This window comes from Thalassophryne amazonica, chromosome 9 (genome assembly GCF_902500255.1).
Source record: "Thalassophryne amazonica chromosome 9, fThaAma1.1, whole genome shotgun sequence".
Classification (NCBI taxonomy): Eukaryota; Metazoa; Chordata; class Actinopteri; order Batrachoidiformes; family Batrachoididae; genus Thalassophryne; species Thalassophryne amazonica.
The window spans coordinates 39,931,911-39,949,678 of NC_047111.1; the positions used below are offsets into that span (position 1 = coordinate 39,931,911).

The 17,768-nt window shown below is 45.8% G+C and overlaps 1 protein-coding gene and 1 long non-coding RNA gene across 3 annotated transcripts; one reads left to right on the forward strand and one right to left on the reverse strand.

Annotated features, from left to right (window-relative positions):
- Positions 1 to 4,334: 4,334 nt before the first annotated feature.
- LOC117517019 lies at positions 4,335 to 9,270 on the forward strand. Of its 2 annotated transcripts, XM_034177934.1 has the most exons (3): positions 4,335 to 4,539; positions 4,996 to 5,201; positions 8,684 to 9,270. In XM_034177934.1, the coding sequence occupies exons 1-3, from the start codon at positions 4,340 to 4,342 to the stop codon at positions 8,845 to 8,847; spliced, it is 570 nt and encodes a 189-aa protein (XP_034033825.1). In that variant the 5' UTR covers positions 4,335 to 4,339; the 3' UTR covers positions 8,848 to 9,270. The 2 variants fall into 2 exon arrangements, with proteins under 2 accessions (XP_034033825.1, XP_034033824.1); XM_034177933.1 differs by lacking the exon at positions 8,684 to 9,270 and having other exon boundaries at positions 4,996 to 7,869.
- A 2,499-nt stretch (positions 9,271 to 11,769) lies between these two features.
- On the reverse strand, positions 11,770 to 13,412 carry LOC117516517. The gene is made up of 2 exons (XR_004562441.1): positions 13,067 to 13,412; positions 11,770 to 11,932 (listed from the first exon to the last, which is right to left on the reverse strand). It is a non-coding gene; the product is annotated as an uncharacterized LOC117516517 (long non-coding RNA).
- Positions 13,413 to 17,768: the final 4,356 nt, after the last annotated feature.

Sequence of the window (17,768 nt, forward strand, 5' to 3'; positions counted from 1 at the left end):
GCTCAGCAGGAGGACCAGCTTGCCGCTCTCACCTCTGGGTTTAGCGAGTTGGCTAAACGCCAGGATTCATTTATGTCCTCCATGAGCACTCAAATGGAGCAGCTCTTAGCAACGATGAAACATCAGGCTTCTACTGATGCGGCTCCCATTCCTGACCCACTTACGGGACCATCCATCGACCCACCGGCTTCCGTAGCAGCACCGAGTTTTTGGAACCAGCTCTCTCGGCCTGAACATTTTTCCGGAGAGTCCGGGGACGTGAAGCCCTTCATTACTTAGTGCAAGTTACATTTTGAACTGATGGCACCCATGTTTCCAATGGATAGAGCAAAAATAGCTTTTGTAATTTCTCACCTTTCTGGTCGAGCCGCGGTGTGGGCCACCGCAGAATGGAGCCGTAATTCGTCTGCTTGTGCTTCTCTGTCAGCATTCACAAGCGCCTTACAGCAGGTATTCCAACATACTTCCCCGGGACGTGAGGTAGCGTTCTCTCTGATGAGGCTGAAACAAGGCAGCCACCGGGTGGCCGACTACGCAATAGACTTCCGCATCCTAGCAGCGAAAAGTGAGTGGAACCCAGCGGCACTCCATGCCGTTTTCATCCAGGGGTTGGTCGACTACATTCAGGACCAGCTAATTGCAATCGATTTGCCTCAAGATCTAGATCAACTCATCGCGCTTGCCATCCGGATTGATCGACGGCTGTCTGACAAACCACACCGGGAGGTGTGTCTCCATGTCCAGCACTCGTCCACGCCTCCCGTTCGCGCCACCGCTCTCAACCCGGCTAGCTCCAGCTCGCCCCACAGCATTCTGGAGGAGCCCATGCAGTTGGGGAGGACCCGCCTGTCAGTGGAAGAATGAGAGCGACGCCGAGTGGAGGGACTTTGCTATTACTGTGGACAGTCAGGTCATTTGGTCGCCAATTGTTCTGTAAAGGGTGCCCCAACGCGGCCTACAGCGGTACTGTGGGTAAGTCAAAATTCTATTTCCTCTGCCTCCACACAGAATGAGATATGTGTTAAATTGATTTCTGATTACACCTCATTATCTATTCCTGCATTCATTGATTCCAGCTCTGATGCTAACATGTTGCTGTCTTCTCTTGCCAGGTCCCTCCACCTTAAGTTGTATAAGCTCTCGCGCCCTCTGGCGGTGCATGCGGTGGATGGCCATGAGCTGGGCCAAATTACTCACCGTTCCCAATCAGTTCGTATGGTTATGTCAGAAAATCATTCAGAATCCATTAGTTTCCACATTTTTGACAATATGACTCACCCGGTAATTTTGGGGCATCCTTGGTTACAACACCATAAGCCAAGTTTAGACTGGACCAAGGGGAAAGTCGAGGCTTGGGGGCCCACATGCATGAATTCCTGTTTAATACAGCCTGTTCCTACTCAGTGTAGTCCTACTCCTGATCTTGCGGGGGTTCTGGACTGTTATCATGACCTAGCTGCTGTTTTTAGCAAATTTAAAGGTAAGTCCTTGCCTCCCCACCGTGAGTATGATTGTGCTATAGAGCTCCTCTCGGGGGCAACTCCTCCACGGGGAAAATTATTCTACCTCTCAGCTCCAGAGAGTGCTGTAATGGATGAATATATCCAAGAATCCCTCAAAGCAGGCTTAATCCATCCATCATCATCATCACTGGCGGGGGCAGGGTTTTTCTTTGTCGAAAAGAAGGACAAATCCCTTCGCCCTTGCATAGACTATCGGGGCCTCAATGAAATAACTGTAAAGAACCGGTATCCTTTGCCACTGATTTCCTCCTTTTAGAGTGGGCTAAGGTCTTCACCAAACTCGATCTGCGTAACGCGTATCACCTGGTAAGAATCCGCTCTGGGGATGAGTGGAAAACAGCGTTTAATACTCCTTCCGGTCACTACGAGTAACTGGTGATGCCTTTTGGTCTGACTAATGCCCCCGCAGTGTTCCAAAATTTAGTCAACAATGTGCTACGGGAGTTCCTGAATAAATGCGTTTTTGTTTACCTCAATGACATCTTAATCTTTTCTTCAGATAACGAATCCCATAAGCTTCACGTACGTGCCGTACTACAGACCCTGCTCCGAAATAATCTTTATGTCAAAGCTGAGAAGTGTGAATTCCATCGCTCCACAGTTTCGTTTTTGGGCTTCGTAATTTCAGAGGGCGAGATCCAGATGGATCCTGGGAAAATTGCGGCGGTTCAAGATTGGACGGTCCCAAACAATTGCAAGGACATACAGAGGTTCCTGGGCTTTGCGAATTTCTATCGCAAATTTATTCGTAACTTTAGTACAATCGCAACCCCATTACACAACTTAACTCCCTCACTGTGGTCATTGAACTGGACCCCCGAGTGTGACCACGTTTTCGGAACCTAAAGCAACGATTTACCACAGCCATCGTGCTACTCCATGCCTCTGATGTAGGAGTCGGGGCAATACTTCCCCAAATGAAGGCCTCCGATACTAAATTACATCCATGTGCTTTCCTATCTAAGAAGCTTACCTCTGCAGAGTGCAACTATAGCATTAGTGATCGTGAACTGCTGGCGGTTAAAGTGGCCTTGGAGAAGTGGCGCCACTGGTTGGAGGGGACACAAGAACATTTTTGGTCTGGACTGACCATAAAAACCTTGTTTACCTGCGTACGGCCAAACGATTAAATGCCCGGCAGGCCCATTGGGCCATCTTCTTCAGCTGATTTAATTTTGTTTTATTGTATCACCCAGGGTCAAAGAACGGTAAACCTGATGCGCTGTCCAGGCAGTGGGAAAACTCTGACACGCCCCAGGGGCCCGATACCATCCTCCCGGATAGGTGTTTTGTGTCAGCCATAACTTGGGACATCGAATCCAGGGTTAAATTAGCTTTGGGCGATGCACCGTGACCCCCCTTGGGTGTCCACAAGGTAAATTATTTGTGCCCTCAGCTCTTAGGGGTGAGGTAATTTGTTTGGCACACGACAGTCGGTTCTCATGCCACCCAGGTATCAAGAGAACGGCATACGTAATCAAAGAACGATTTTGGTGGCCCCGCATGTTGTCCGACATAACTGAATACGTTAACGCCTGCCAGGTGTGTGCTATGCACAAGTCATCCACGCACCTGTGCCTGTACGCCCCTGGTCACACATTACCATAGATTTTGTTACTGGTCTACCGGCCTCAAAGGGCAACACAGTGATTATGACAGTGGTCAATAGACACTCTAAGATGGTTCATTTTGTACCTCTGGTCAAGCTACCTTCCGCGAAAGAAACTGCTGAAGCTTTGTTAATTCATGTTTTTAGACTGCATGGTTTTCCACAAAACATAGTTTCTGACCGTGGTTCTCAGTTTGTCTCGCAATTTTGGAGGGAATTCTGCCGTATGCTCGGGGTCACCGCCAGTCTCACCTTTGGTTACCATCCCCAAGCCAACAGGCAGACCGTAAGCCTTAACCAGGAGTTGGAGCTGCTTTATTGTACATTTTGTCTTATTTTTGGGTGTTGTCGGTTCTTTGCCTGTTGCTTTCTGCTTGGGTTCTCTCCGTCTTTCTCTTGGTGGTAGGCGTTTCCCTTTGTCTGACCACACCCCTGTTCTAGTCGCCTCCCCTCACACCTGTCCTTGATTTGCAGCTCATCACTTGGGTGTATTTAAGACTCTTTTGGCTCTGGTCCTTCACCAGATCGTTGTGCCTTGAGCCTTCTTTCCAGCCTTCTCTTGTACCATTGCCTTGCTTTGTTTTGCCTCATTGTGTCTTTGACCACCTGCTAGTTTTTCTCGACCACGTCTCTCGCCTGATGATTGTTGTACTTCTGCTCTTGTCTGACTGCCTTACCGTGTACCGACCCCTGCTAACCAACTCAGTAAAAGAGTTAAGCCTACAGATCTGTGAGTTTGTGTTCTGCATTTGTGTCCAGCCAGTTGTCAACACCGAGCCTGATACCCACTTGTAAAAACATGCACATTGGGATCATGTTGTCTTCTTGTACTTTGATCAAGGCAGCATCTCTACATCTGGAGTTGGTCTTCAAGCACCAGACTGTGGCTGCCCACTGCTCCAAGTGGTTGTACTGTGTCTAACTGTAATTAGGATGGGTTAAACGCAGAGGACAAATTTCATTGTGTGTAATGGAGCGTTTACACGGGCAAGGTGCGATGCCACAAATTCGCCCGGTCTGCTTGGGCGGAACTTTCGCTGTGAAAATTCACTCCAATGCTTCATCAAATAGGAGGAGCTTCCATTCTGCTCGATGTCAAGTCAACATGGTGGGCCTTGATCACACAGAGCAAGCTACTGTGCTCTATTTGTTGTGGAAAGCTGACAAATGTCGCCAGTGGCGCCATCCCTGGGTTCACAACATTTTCATGAGATGTTCCCAATTCGGGGAGTTTCATCATTTGCTGCAGGAACTGCATCTGGATGACGGCCGCTTTCAGTGGTACTTCCGCCTCTCCAGGACCCAGTTTGAGGACCTCCTGTCCTGCATTGGAGCCACCATCCGCCTCCAGGACACGAATTACAGACGGTCCATCCCTGCCGCAGAGCGCCTTTTCATCTGTCTTCGGTTAGTAAAAACAACCTGTCTACAATACAAATATATCCAAAATGAGTTATCTAGTGGCAGCACGGTGGCTTAGTGGTTAGCACTGTTGCCTCACAGTGAGAAGGTCATGGGTTCAATTCCCGTGGCCTTTCTGTGTGGAGTTTGCATGTTCTCCCCGTGTTTGCGTGGGTTTCCTCCGGGTGCTCTGGTTTCTTCCCACATCCAAAGACATGCGGGTTAGGTGGATTGGTATCTTTAAAAATTGTCCTTAGGTGTGTGTGTGTGGGTGTAACAAGAATAAATTGGTTAATATATATCAAAAATATTTGTTTCATTTTATTTTCCTAATAAATAATAATTACCTTTTTAGTTTTAAACAGTGATTTATATATATATAGTGTTCTTGCTTATATGACAAGTAATGTAATATATGTCACACATTGTATATTTTACACTCGTTTGTTTTTGTTTGATTAGGTATCTGGCCACAGGGGACTCCTACCGAACTATCGCTGATAGTTTCCGGGTGGGAGTGTCTACCGTCAGCATTATTGTCCCTCGGGTGGTGACTGCAATCTGGGACTCCCTCAGGCAGAGCTTCATGGCTGTGCTCACCACTGAAGACTGGAGGTCCATTGCGCAGGAGTTTTACCTGCGGTGGCAGTTTCCCCTGTGCTGCGGAGGTGAGGATGGAAAGTATGTCCAGATCCAAGCACCTCCCAACTCAGGATCCCTATTCCACAACTACAAGGGGAATTTTTCTATTGTACTCCTTGTTGTTGTGGACACTCGGTATCAGTTCCGGGTGATTGATGTTGGGGGGTACGGTAGAATAAGCAACGGTGGCATTCTGGCCAATTCTTCCTTTGGCCAGGCTCTGCGGGATGGAACACTCCATCTGCCTCCTGACCAGCTCCTGCCTGGAGCTGCCGACAGAGGATCCTAGCCCTATGTCTTCGTGGCGGTTGAGGCGTTCCCGCTGAGGAGGTGCATAATGCGTCATTTAATTACCGCTTGTCCCGCGCCCGGCTGGTGGTGGAGGATGCCTTTGGCATTCTGGCCTCTCAGTGGAGGTGGTATCGTCGCCTCATTGAGGTGCGCACAGAAGTTGTGGAGCAGTGTGTGAAGGCCACATGTGTGCTACACAATTTCTTGCGGGCTTCGGTGGACGATGAGACACCGACATTGTGGGGTCTAGTAGGTGGAGAGGAGCCATTGCCAGGTCTGGACCAAGTAGCTGCCAACGACTCCTCGACAGAGGCACGGCACGTGAGGGACATCTTTAAAGACTTCTTCACAGCCGAGGGAGCACTACCATGGCAGCCCACTGAGTGATTTAACAGTCCTTCTTAGGACTAAAAACAGCTTTTTTAAAAGCCACCCACGAACATACATACAGCAAATCTCAACTTCACTCATTTTCTACATTATTTGTTCTGTCTTTTATATTTGCTGAGTGCAATTATTTTGTACTTTCTTCACTATTGCTGACTTTACCACTTAAAACTTCCATGAAAACACTGTTGTGGCTTTCTTTCTTCTTGAAAAGTCGTAAAGTATTCACAAAAGTACAATATTATTATTATTATTATTATGCATTGGTGGATACATGAAAATGTCATACTTATGTATAAATTGACTGCATGAAATTATACCATACTTGTCAGGAAAAAAGAACACATTTATTGAGAAATATATTGTTTGATAGGCCGGAGTTGTATGACTGGAACAAAATTTACAAAGACAAGTACAGGGAGGGAGAGAAGGATGGAGATAATGTTTAGGTCCATCCCTTAAAAAACTGTCAATTTATATTGTTAAAAAAAAAATCTATTGGGGGGGGGGCAAATGTTCAAAATTGAGCACAACTGTGCATTTTGACTATCTCTAGCTCATGAAATGGCAGTCTTTCAAGGAGGAGGAGAAAATACTCCACAGCACTAAATTCCCAAGGAGGAGGTGGTGGCGGCCAGTTTTGGATGGCAGCCTCCACCGCAGAAGGCTCTCCTCCTCTTTCTTTGTCCTGTGAAAAATTAAAAAAATTAAATTAGATTTCCCATCATTTCTACAGTGTGTATTATGACTTTAGCAGCCATAAACAAAGAAAAAGTACATTGATTGGTGGATTGTATTATAACCATCACACACCTGTGGGAGTGGACACTGGGGAAGTGTGCGCAGCAGCAGCACCAGAAGGACCAGGGTCGTTTGAGCCTGACAAGACCTCAGGCAGTGAAGAGGTCCTGGGCTCTTCATCATCCTCTATAATGACAGGACATAACGTTATGATGTCTTTAAAAGACATGTTAAAATGCATGTTTTGGTTGCACTGAACCTTTTGACTTCTGGTCCAAGGGCGATGAGAGGGGGAGGTCCTGGTTCTGGGCCTCTTGTGGCTCCTGGACCTGACTCATGTTGCTGGTAGTGGGCCGGGGAGCCACGAATGGGTCCAGGAAAGAGAGGACACCAGAGAACCTCCATCTCCTCCGCTGGTGTGCTGCTGCCCCCCTTTTCCCGGCCTCCGTCTCCATCCTTCTCTCCCTGAGGTACGTGTCCCGCAAGCCCTTCCACCGCTTGTGGCACACTTCCACTGAAAATAGATTAAGATAGATTTGTTTTTGTAAACAATAACTATCAATTAACATAATATCACTTTGATTAGTGTAGAGGATTAGCCATTAAACAACTTGACTTTGTGGAATAGCGGCTCTCATTTTGGTGGTCAATATATAAATAGTGACTGGTTTGGAGGGCAGCATATAATGGAATTTCACCATAATGCCCCCCGATAAACCAGTCACCATTTGCTTTATACATCTGTGTAGTTAATAAATTTATCTTCACGGATGAGTCATTCGTGCGCACATGTGAACAATAAAAAAAAAAAAATGGCTACAGATCCTCACTCTCTCTCTCTCTCCCCTCAAACTGTCATAATTGTGTTAAATTAAAGGACAAAAGGGACATAGGTTCTGCTAACAGGCAGACTGCCAGAGACTGAACATATCCACATCAAGAATAAACTCCAGATATCTCCACCGGCAGTTCGTTCGTTCGTGCTCACATGCACGCACGCAGCACGAAACATTGTTGCCCCGTCGGTCCGCGTTGCTCGAAATGGTGCAGAATCAGTCAATAATGTGGCTATTGTTAACTTTGGATGATTTATTGTGAAAAGTATTGCAGTTATTACACGAATCTGCCAATCAGAACAAAGGATTTCAGTCAGACGTAGTGAATTGCTGTCGCTAAAGCCATTTAAATAGCAAATTACACACACACACACACACACACACACACACACACACACACCCACACACACACACACACACACACACACACACACACACACACACACACACACACACACAAAAAATAAATAATAATAAAAAAAAAAATCAAAGATTACCTTCCAGTCCGGTCTCCTTGCTGACTCTTCTCCACACAATGTCTTTTGTACTTGTCTTTGTAATCACAGTTTGAAGGGTCGTACAACTCAGGCCTCGCGTTCACAGCCACGATCAGTCTCTCCTCCATTTTGAATGAAGTGCGCTGCGCTCCCCTATGTCACCACATATCCAGTCCCTGATTGGTCATTGCGGCGCGACAAGATGAAGTTCAGATTTTTCAACTTGGGGAGGAGGGTGACACGACATCGCGCCATAAACGCGACAGTCGCTCAAAATTGCTTCATTTGTGTCGCTTCATTCACGTCCATCACGTCCCATTGCATGGCTTTGGTGCCACAACGTGTCCTCCCATAGGGATTACATGGCAACCGCTGTCGATGCTATCGCTCGTGTCGCCCCCGGTGTAAACGTGGCATAAAAGGCCCTTCTTCCTTCTTTTCACAGAGGGACAAGTCTTTTCATCCAATCCATTTAAATGACACCTGTCTTCCAAATGAAAACAAACATTACTTGCAGCATCTCCACTCGCCTGGAAGAGTGGGTGGTATTGAGGTGCCAAAGTAAACTATTTTTATGACTTAAATCTTAAACAACCCAAAGGCTGTACAGCTTTAAGGGTCAAGTACATAAACGTTTTATATGTGTTAAAGCGTGTCAGTCTGTGAATGCCACACTGTTGAAAGTCAGCTGAGAGGTAGAGTTTACCCTTGAAGTAAAGTGAAAAATTAACAAAGGTGTTACTTTCTGTTCTTAAGATGCATTTCAGAAAGTCATTGAAATCTTTGGACAAATCAGCATCATGTGCAACAACGCCGGAATCGTAAATGAGGCTCAGTGGGAAAAAACCATCGCCATCAATCTTGTAAGACTTATAACACCTGTGAATCTGTATCAAGTCTCTGCACCACTCTTCATGTAACATTTACACATTAGTGTTTCAGGCAGTATGGTGGAACTGTGATCAGCGCTCTTGGTTCCCAGTGAGAGGGTTCTGGCTTCAAGCCCACCACTGCCCATTTCCATTCTGTCTGTAGTTTGCATGTTGTTTGTGTGAGTTTTCTACCATCATCAGACCCCCCCCCCCCCCCCCCCATGTGCAGAAAACCATGACTTCATTTATAAATGATGTGTACACAGTAAAACCATGTGTTCATTTATTCCCCACACATGAACTACAACTTATAATGGAAGAAGGAGCCTCATGTAACAACTTTTCTTAAATTTCTCTTGGCTTTCAAGCACGATAGGACTAGTGCTGGGTTGAAAAGATCGATTCAGATTTGAAATCGATTCTCATTTTAATTCCGACAAATCGATTCATACATCCAAAGATCGAAATATATATACAGTAGTGTTCAGAATAATAGTAGTGCTATGTGACTAAAAAGATTAATCCAGGTTTTCAGTATATTTCTTATTGTTACATGGGAAACAAGGTACCAGTAGATTCTCACAAATCCAACAAGACCAAGCATTCATGATATGCACACTCTTAAGGCTATGAAATTGGGCTATTAGTAAAAAAAAAAAAAAAAAGGAGAAAAGGGGGTGTTCTCAATAATAGTAGCATCTGCTGTTGATGCTACAAACTCAAAACTATTATGTTCAAACTGCTTTTTTAGCAATCCTGTGAATCACTAAACTAGTATTTAGTTGCATAACCATAGTTTTTCATGATCTCTTCAGATCTGCGAGGCATTAATTTTTATGGTTTGGAACCAAGATTTTGCTCATTTACTAGTGTGCTTGGGATCACTGTCTTGTTGAAACACTCATTTCAAGGGCATGTCCTCTTCAGCATAAGGCAACATGACCGCTTCAAATATTTTGACATATCCAAACCGATCCATGATACCTGGTATGCGATATATAGGCCCAACACCATAGTACAACCCCAGGCAAAAATTATGGAATCACCGGCCTCGGAGGATGTTCATTCAGTTTTTTAATTTTGTAGAAAAAAGCAGATCACAGACATGACACAAAACTAAAGTCATTTAAAAATTTAAAATGGCAACTTTCTGGCTTCACTATAAGAAATCAAGAAAAAAAAATTGTGGCAGTCAGTAACGGTTACTTTTTTAGACCAAGCAGAGGGGAAAAAATATGGAATCACTCAATTCTGAGGAAAAAATTATGGAATCACGAAAAACAAAAGAACGCTCCAACACATCACTAGTATTTTGTTGCACCACCTCTGGCTTTTATAACAGCTTGCAGTCTCTGAGGCATGGACTTAATGAGTGACAAACAGTACTCTTCATCAATCTGGCTCCAATTTTCTCTGATTGCTGTTGCCAGATCAGCTTTGCAGGTTGGAGCCTTGTCATGTATGTGGCACACATACATCATGTGCAGTGGGTGTGAACAGTGTGCAATCAAACCGAAAGCATTGTGTGCCACTGCACAGTGCATGCCGCTGCAGATCTGAACAGGCTGTAATATCCATAATAAACCTTACAGTACAGATACGTTTCCATCCCTTCCCATAGGTGACATAAATAACGTGAAATATTGTGCCCATCATATCTGTAACACCACGGGAAGCTGTGCCTCTCCGTGGTCTCATGTGCAGTAATGCGTCATAGCACGTCAGAGGCTCGGAGCTGAATGGATCTCACTGCTGTAATATACATATTATTACTTGATAATCATCTAAACTCTGTAGGAAGTATGATGTTGAACTGTATCACCAGCCCATGACAACATTGTTAAACATGAATCTCTGTTCCAGCACGCCCCAGGAGCGTTTCACAGTGCAGGGTGGACAGGAGCCAGGGGCCACAGCCTGTAGTGAAAAACCTCTCACCCAGCTGCTGTGTGCTGCAAACATAAATCCCATGTGATAATCCAACCATTGCAGTGTACAGAGTTGCGTTGTGCTGCTGAAGTGAGCAAAACTACAGACAAAAGTAAATAAAGTTCGCTGGAAAGGTGGTGTCTGATGAGCGTTGTGCACCTGGCAAAGCTTGGCCCACTGCCAGCACACTTTAGTGGCAAAATGTGTCCAGTGGGTGCCAACAGCGCACATGTGGGCCCCACGTACACACATAGCAGCTCATTCAGCCATTATGAACATACACACTGTGAGATCATTTCATCACCTGTTCTATGCATGCACACGCACATGAGGTCAGGGAGCACTGGGATGGAGAGGATGAGCGATGATGTGATTGCAGGAGTGAGTGAGTGACCGCAGCGATGCCAGCTTTGACACATATGGCGTGAGTCTGGTCCATATGTTGGTTGTACTACGATGTCCAGTACCGGCAGGGACTGTGCCAAGAGGACACAGCGCTCCCTCACACTCCGACCTTGCGTTTGCCATCCAGACATTTGGACACCGGGCAGTCTTCAGCTCCTTTTTATGGCCGTCTGACAGCAGTCTGTGTCATCTACCTAAATATGCTTTGGATGCCATCGTCCAGGTGTGGACGAGGTCATCTGGACAAAATCTGTCTATGGCCATGTTTGCCGTGTCGGTCTGGTTCCTGCACATTATTGCTATGTGTGACGGGGCCCTTAGAGTCAACTTGTTTTAAGATTTCTGGTCAAGTAAAATTATACAAAGTATAATTTTAGTGGTATGAAGTATCACAAAGCTATTTCTCCTCAAGATAGTCTTTATTTCTTGTATTTTAGCTCAGCTATGTTTTTATAGTGGAGAAAACCAAAATAAGTTTGTTTGCTAAACAGATACCAAAAATGATTAACCATAATTGCTAGTATGCAAAACACAGCATAAAAATGGTCTAAAACTGATGAGTGATAACAAAATAGGACAGATCCGTTTCACATTTAAAATATGTTTGGTTGAGCAAGTTTTTTTTTCCCCATCACCAATTTTTGAAAGATCCTGTTATAAAACTCCAATCCCAGCTGTAGAAAGTCTCAGATATAAAATCTAAACTATTGAGTAAATGCATGAAAGGGTTTGTTGGCTTAATTGATATGTTTACTCTGCTCATTAATTTTTCAGTGTGAGCAAGGTAGCTGAATGCTTCCTTGTGTCATGTCCCTGCCGTTTCCAGGCTTCAGCCCATATGTCCCTTCTTCATTTAGTTCTGTTCCTTTGGCATCAGCCTCGTTTTGTTAATTACCTTTTTCTTCATGTGGGGTTTTTTTTTTTTCCATGTTCTGATTTTTGCTTTGTCACTTTCTTCCTTTGTTACTTTTCACCTCAGTTATGTTTTAGTCTTGTTTTGTTATTGCCTCTTTCTTCACGTTTATTCAATTTTCTCATATTGCTTTGTCACTTTCTTTCTTTGTTACTTTACAGCTATGTTTTAGTTCCATTCTAGTTTTTCCAGTCTGTTTTTATGTTTCAGCATTTAGTGTTTGTTTGCTTATGTTACTGTTCTCTCTTCTGTTAAGTATTTGGGTATTTCTGGTTTTGGTTTTCAGTTTTGTTTTCTTGTAGTTCTTCTGTCTGTTCTTAGTAGGTTTATTGTAATATTTCCCATGATTCACTTATCACGTTCCTGTATGCTTTTCAGTTTTGTTCAAGTTAGGGTGGTGTTCATTGTACTATCTCTTATTGTCATGTTTGTATCTAATCACCTTTCTCTTGCTCCTGCTTGTCAGTCTCTCATTGTTTCCACAATATTTTCCGGATCACTGCACTCTCTGTTCCGCACCTGCACTTTGTCCTCTCAGTCAGCCACGCCCCTTCATCTGTCATTCTCTTGCCCATTTGTCACCGCCCTTCTGCATCATTGGCCTCTTAGCTGTCACCTGACCACGCCCCCCTTTCCAGGCCTTTCCTCCTCCACGTGCACCTCATTTCCTGATTAACACCTGTCCCTATTTAACCTGCATCTGTTCACTTCTTCCCCGCTTGTTCATTGATTCACTCACTTACCAGCCTCTTGTGTCGTTCTTGTTTTGCCTAGCCTTGTTTTTGGACTCTGTTTTGTGTTCTGGATCCTGTTTTTTGCCTCTGCTCTGACATACCTGTTTGCTCGTGTTTTGACCTTGCTTGTTCTTTGGACCACGTCTTTAGCTTAATCCTTGTCAAGTACTTTTGCTCCGTGGACTGCCTTGCTGTTAACGATCCCTAGCCTGAATAAACCACCCTTTAAGTATATTTCCTTTTGTCGAGCCTGCATTTGTGTCCTGCCCTCGTCCAGTCTTGACACCTTGAGCTGGCGACAGATGAGACAAAGAATGGAGAAGCCCTCGCGGTGCACACCAAAGGACAGATGTACATCACATTTCCTCCTACACCTGTTTAGCTGGTGGCAGTGTCAAACCACAGCAGCATGGGAGTAAACCACCTGACTGGGTCCTGAAATTAAGTGACAGTGTTTGGAAAATCACAGCAGAAAATAAAGATATACAAGTACCCCAACGTCATTTTTCCTCATTTTTTTGTTTTTATCTCTAATGATTTTCAGTTTTTCACAAATTAAACACAATTTATGTTATGGCCTGTAATAGACGGGCATCCTGTCCACAGTGTGCACTGCCTCATGCCCTATGACTGCTGGGATTTGCTCCATCCTGACTATGACTCTTAATTTGAGTAAGCAGGTATAGAAAATGAATGAGTGATCTTACTGCTATAAATAGAAGATGATCATCATTTTTCAAGATATATTTTTTCTTAAGCCCAAATATTTAGTTATATTATATGGCTGCGACGCTACACATGCTCTGATTGGCTGATTACCGGTCGGATGTTGTCCCATATCCGGACCGGTTACGATGACAATCGATCTCGCTGACGCTCGGTCCATATTAACACCTCGGCCTGATATTTCCCTGTACAGACCTGTCACTCGGTTAATAATCCTGTAGTATATACAAAGAAAGTTTTTATTGGAAAATAATGTTAATAAAAGCACATCTTATGGGCACATCTTTTTTCAACCATGCACTGACACATTGCCGCTTTAAGGACTACAGTAAGCTTTCCTGACTATTATTTAAAAAATTGTTTTTGTTTTTTGGAATTGCCATCTTCAAACATTACATTCTGCCACATAATAGTTCATGGCTACTTGAGAGTTGTTTGATTACTGCTACCTTTATCACCATGCTCCCTGTCAAATGGAGTAAACATCAAATGTAAATAAAGTTAATGAGAGCAAGTGTGTGTTTGAGGCCATAAACGCTGTGGGCTCAGAGCAGTGCACACACATTGACGTAAAAAAAAAGAGGTGTGTCATGGCCGACAGTGTGTGACATTCACAACATTACACACGCATTTATTGACAAATACTGAACACAGAGAGACAATCGGGAGCCTGTTCAGAGGTTCTGCAGCTCTAGTTTCACCAGCAAGCAAACAAAAAGACATTAATAATAACAAATAACATGTCCAAATGTGCCTGTGCTGGTTTTCTCACTAAGGAGACACCCATCGCACACCATGCCAGCCCCTAGCCTGTTCCCAATCTAACCCATTGCATTTGAGCATCACAAATAATTTGTACATTGATGGAATGAAATTGTTTCCTATTAACAATGACAAAATAATCATGTGATTGCGCCATTATAGCAATCTGTGTGCAGTCAGTAGCTCCGATGACATTAGGGAAACTGGCTGTCCCTGCAAATTGCACTTTAATGTTGGAATGTGATCAGGCTTGGGGAGTAATGGAATACATGTAACGACGTTACGTAATTAGGATACAAAAAAAAGGTAACTGTATTTCGCTACAGTTACAGAAAAAAGACGTATTCAGATTACAGGTATATTTAGTAAAAATGGGGATTACTTCGCAGGATTACAATTTTAATGCATTTTATGATATTATCTGTATATAATATTTTTTTTTCTTTCAAAAACAAAAATGTCCCTTCATGTACAGCGACATGACGTCTCCTAACCGGGCAAAATATTGATGAAGTACCCGGATGTTAATGCATTTTCAATGGAGATCTGCGACTGGACACACTCAGAAAAATGCTCACAAAATACGTGTTAAAAAATGTCATTTTGACCTGGATATTGAGCCAGTAAAATTAAATTACATTAAATTATGTCAGGAAAGTATTAAACTTACTCGGACACACACACATTCCCAAATATTAGTGTTGAAAGTTACACAGATCTGCGATGTTCAAGCTGCTGAGCTGAGGCGTCCTGCAGCAGCTGTTCAACGCAGCTCATAAAACCATTACGATACATTTATATATATTATATTTTTACACAATTATCCTTTATTGACCGAGTTTCATTCATGAAGTCAGTGGTGTGGGTACACATCTCTATGTGTGGGTGTGACTGTGAGCGGCACAGTGCGTGGGTCATTATAATCTCATTATTTTAAGGTGCAAATTAAAAAAAAAATCCCCAGTCTTGTCGAACAATTTTAAACACTAGCGACAAGTATTTTAACTAGACATTGCACCACTCTGCATTTAATCATTAGTGATCGATCTCTGCTCCCCTCCACAGCATGTCTTTTTCTTGGTTCTCTCCCTCAGCCCCAACCAGTCCCAGCAGAAGACTGCCCCTCCCTGAGCCTGGTTCTGCTGGAGGTTTCTTCCTGTTAAAAGGGAGTTTTTCCTTCCCACTGTAGCCAAGTGCTTGCTCACAGGGGGTCGTTTTGACCGTTGGGGTTTTACATAATTATTGTATGGCCTTGCCTTACAATATAAAGCGCCTTGGGGCAACTGTTTGTTGTGATTTGGCGCTATATAAAAAAATTGATTGATTGATTGATTGGTGGAAAATATCAACTAGACATAAGTGAAGAGTTAATGGTCTGTGTCATCGGGCGACACAGGTACGACAGGAAACATACAGCTGTTTATCTGTTGGGAAGGTGTAGTGACACGGACCCACAACAGGGGGCGTTAATGAACGGACAATGGATAAGCCAAAAAGTAACAATTTAATGTTGCGAATTGCACAACGGAATACAGACAAAAACAACTAGAGGAGTACAGTCAATTGTATACTAGGTGACGTGTGGGCAGGCTCGAGGATAGAAGACGTCTGTCCAAAGAAGAGCCGGATCCCACATGGCTTCCACCGCCAGCGCATCTGAAGAACACCGGAGCCGCCAAGTCCCAAGCCCCAGGTGGCCACCGTCTCCAGCTGTCAGACCAGGTACTGCTGGCAGAAACAGTTAGTGGTGGGTGTGTGAAGACACACCCAGTAATCGTCCCCTGAGTAGTTCCTCCGGGAGGGAGAACCTCCACCTCCAGAAACAATGTCACCCGTGCAGCTCCTGTTGGTCTCTTTCCTGGATGGAGTGAGAGGCGAAGAACGTCGTCCTCTCACTGTCCGCCAATCCAGCCTCCGATAGAGCCCGCAGGAACATGGCTGCACACAGACCAATATCTTTAGACAACGATAATCACAGCAGAGAAAATTACGTTGCTTGGTAGCTGATTTCTCGGCGGGGAGGTGGAGTTGCAGTCCGGCCTTTATGGTGATGGTGTTGAGTAGTGGATGAGTGACAGCTGGTACGGATGATGAGTGACAGCTGTCACTCCCGGTCGCTCCGACGCCCTCTCGTGCTTGAAGCCGGCACTTCAAGCAGGGCGCCATCTTGTGGTGGTGGGCCAGCAGTACCTCCTCTTCAGCGGCCAACACAACAGGACCCCCCCTCAACGGGCGCCGGGAGACGGGAGACCAGGCTTGTCCGGGTGACGTGTGTAGAAGTTGGCCAGGAGGGCCGGGTCCAGGATGAAGCTCCTCTTCACCCAGGAGCGCTCTTCGGGTCCATAACCCTCCCAGTCCACCCGATACTGGAACCCCCGGCCCTTCCGACGGACGTCCAGGAGCCGGCGTACTGTCCACGCGGGCTCCCCGTCGATGATCCGGGCAGGAGGTGGCACTGGTCCAGGGGCACACAGTAGTGAGGTATGGCAGGGCTTGAGTCTTGACACATGAAAAACGGGGTGTATCCGCAGTGAAGCTGGCAGCTTCAGCTTCACTGCGGCCGGACTGAGGACTTTGAGTATGGTAAATGGTCCTATGTACCTGTCCTTTAGCTTCTGGGATTCCACCTGCAGGGGGATGTCCTTTGTGGATAGCCAAACCTCCTGCCCGGGCTGGTATGCAGGGCCTTAGCCCTCGTCCAGGCTCTGAGCAGGGCAGAGCGGGCGGTACGCCATTCCCGACGGCACTTCCTCAGATGGGCCTGGACCGAGGGCACCCCGACCTCTCCCTCCACTAGCGGAAACAATGGGGGCTGGTACCCCAAACACACCTCAAACAGGGAGAGGCCGGTGGCAGATAAAACTTGGCTATTATGAGCGTACTCGATCCAGGCCAGATGGTCACTCCAGGCCGTCGGGTGCGCGGAGGTCACGCAGCGGAGGGCCTGCTCCAGTTCCTGGTTCGTCCGCTCTGCCTGCCTGTTCGTCTGGGGGTGGTACTCAGACGAGAGACTTACGGTGGCCCCCAGTTCCCTGCAGAAACTCCTCCAGACATGGGAGGAGAACTGAGGACCACGATCTGAGACAATGTCCGATGGAATCCCATGCAGACGCACGACATGGTGGACCAGGAGGTCTGCAGTCTCCTGGGCCGTCGGGAGCTTCGGGAGGGCCACGAAGTGGGCCGCCTTGGAGAACCGGTCCACTATCGTGAGAATGGCAGTCATGCCCTGGGACGGCGGGAGGCCCGTGACAAAGTCCAGGCCGATGTGAGACCAGGGGCGATGAGGCACGGGCAGAGGCTGGAGTAGGCCTTGGGTCTTGTGATGGTCTGCCTTGCCCCTGGCGCAGGTGGTGCAGGCCTGGACGTACTCCCGGACGTCGGCTTCCAGAGATGCCCACCAGAAGCGCTGCCGGACCACTGCCACGGTTCTTCACACCCCTGGGTGGCAGGAGAGTTTGGAACCGTGACAGAAGTCAAGGACTGCAGCCCTGGCCTCT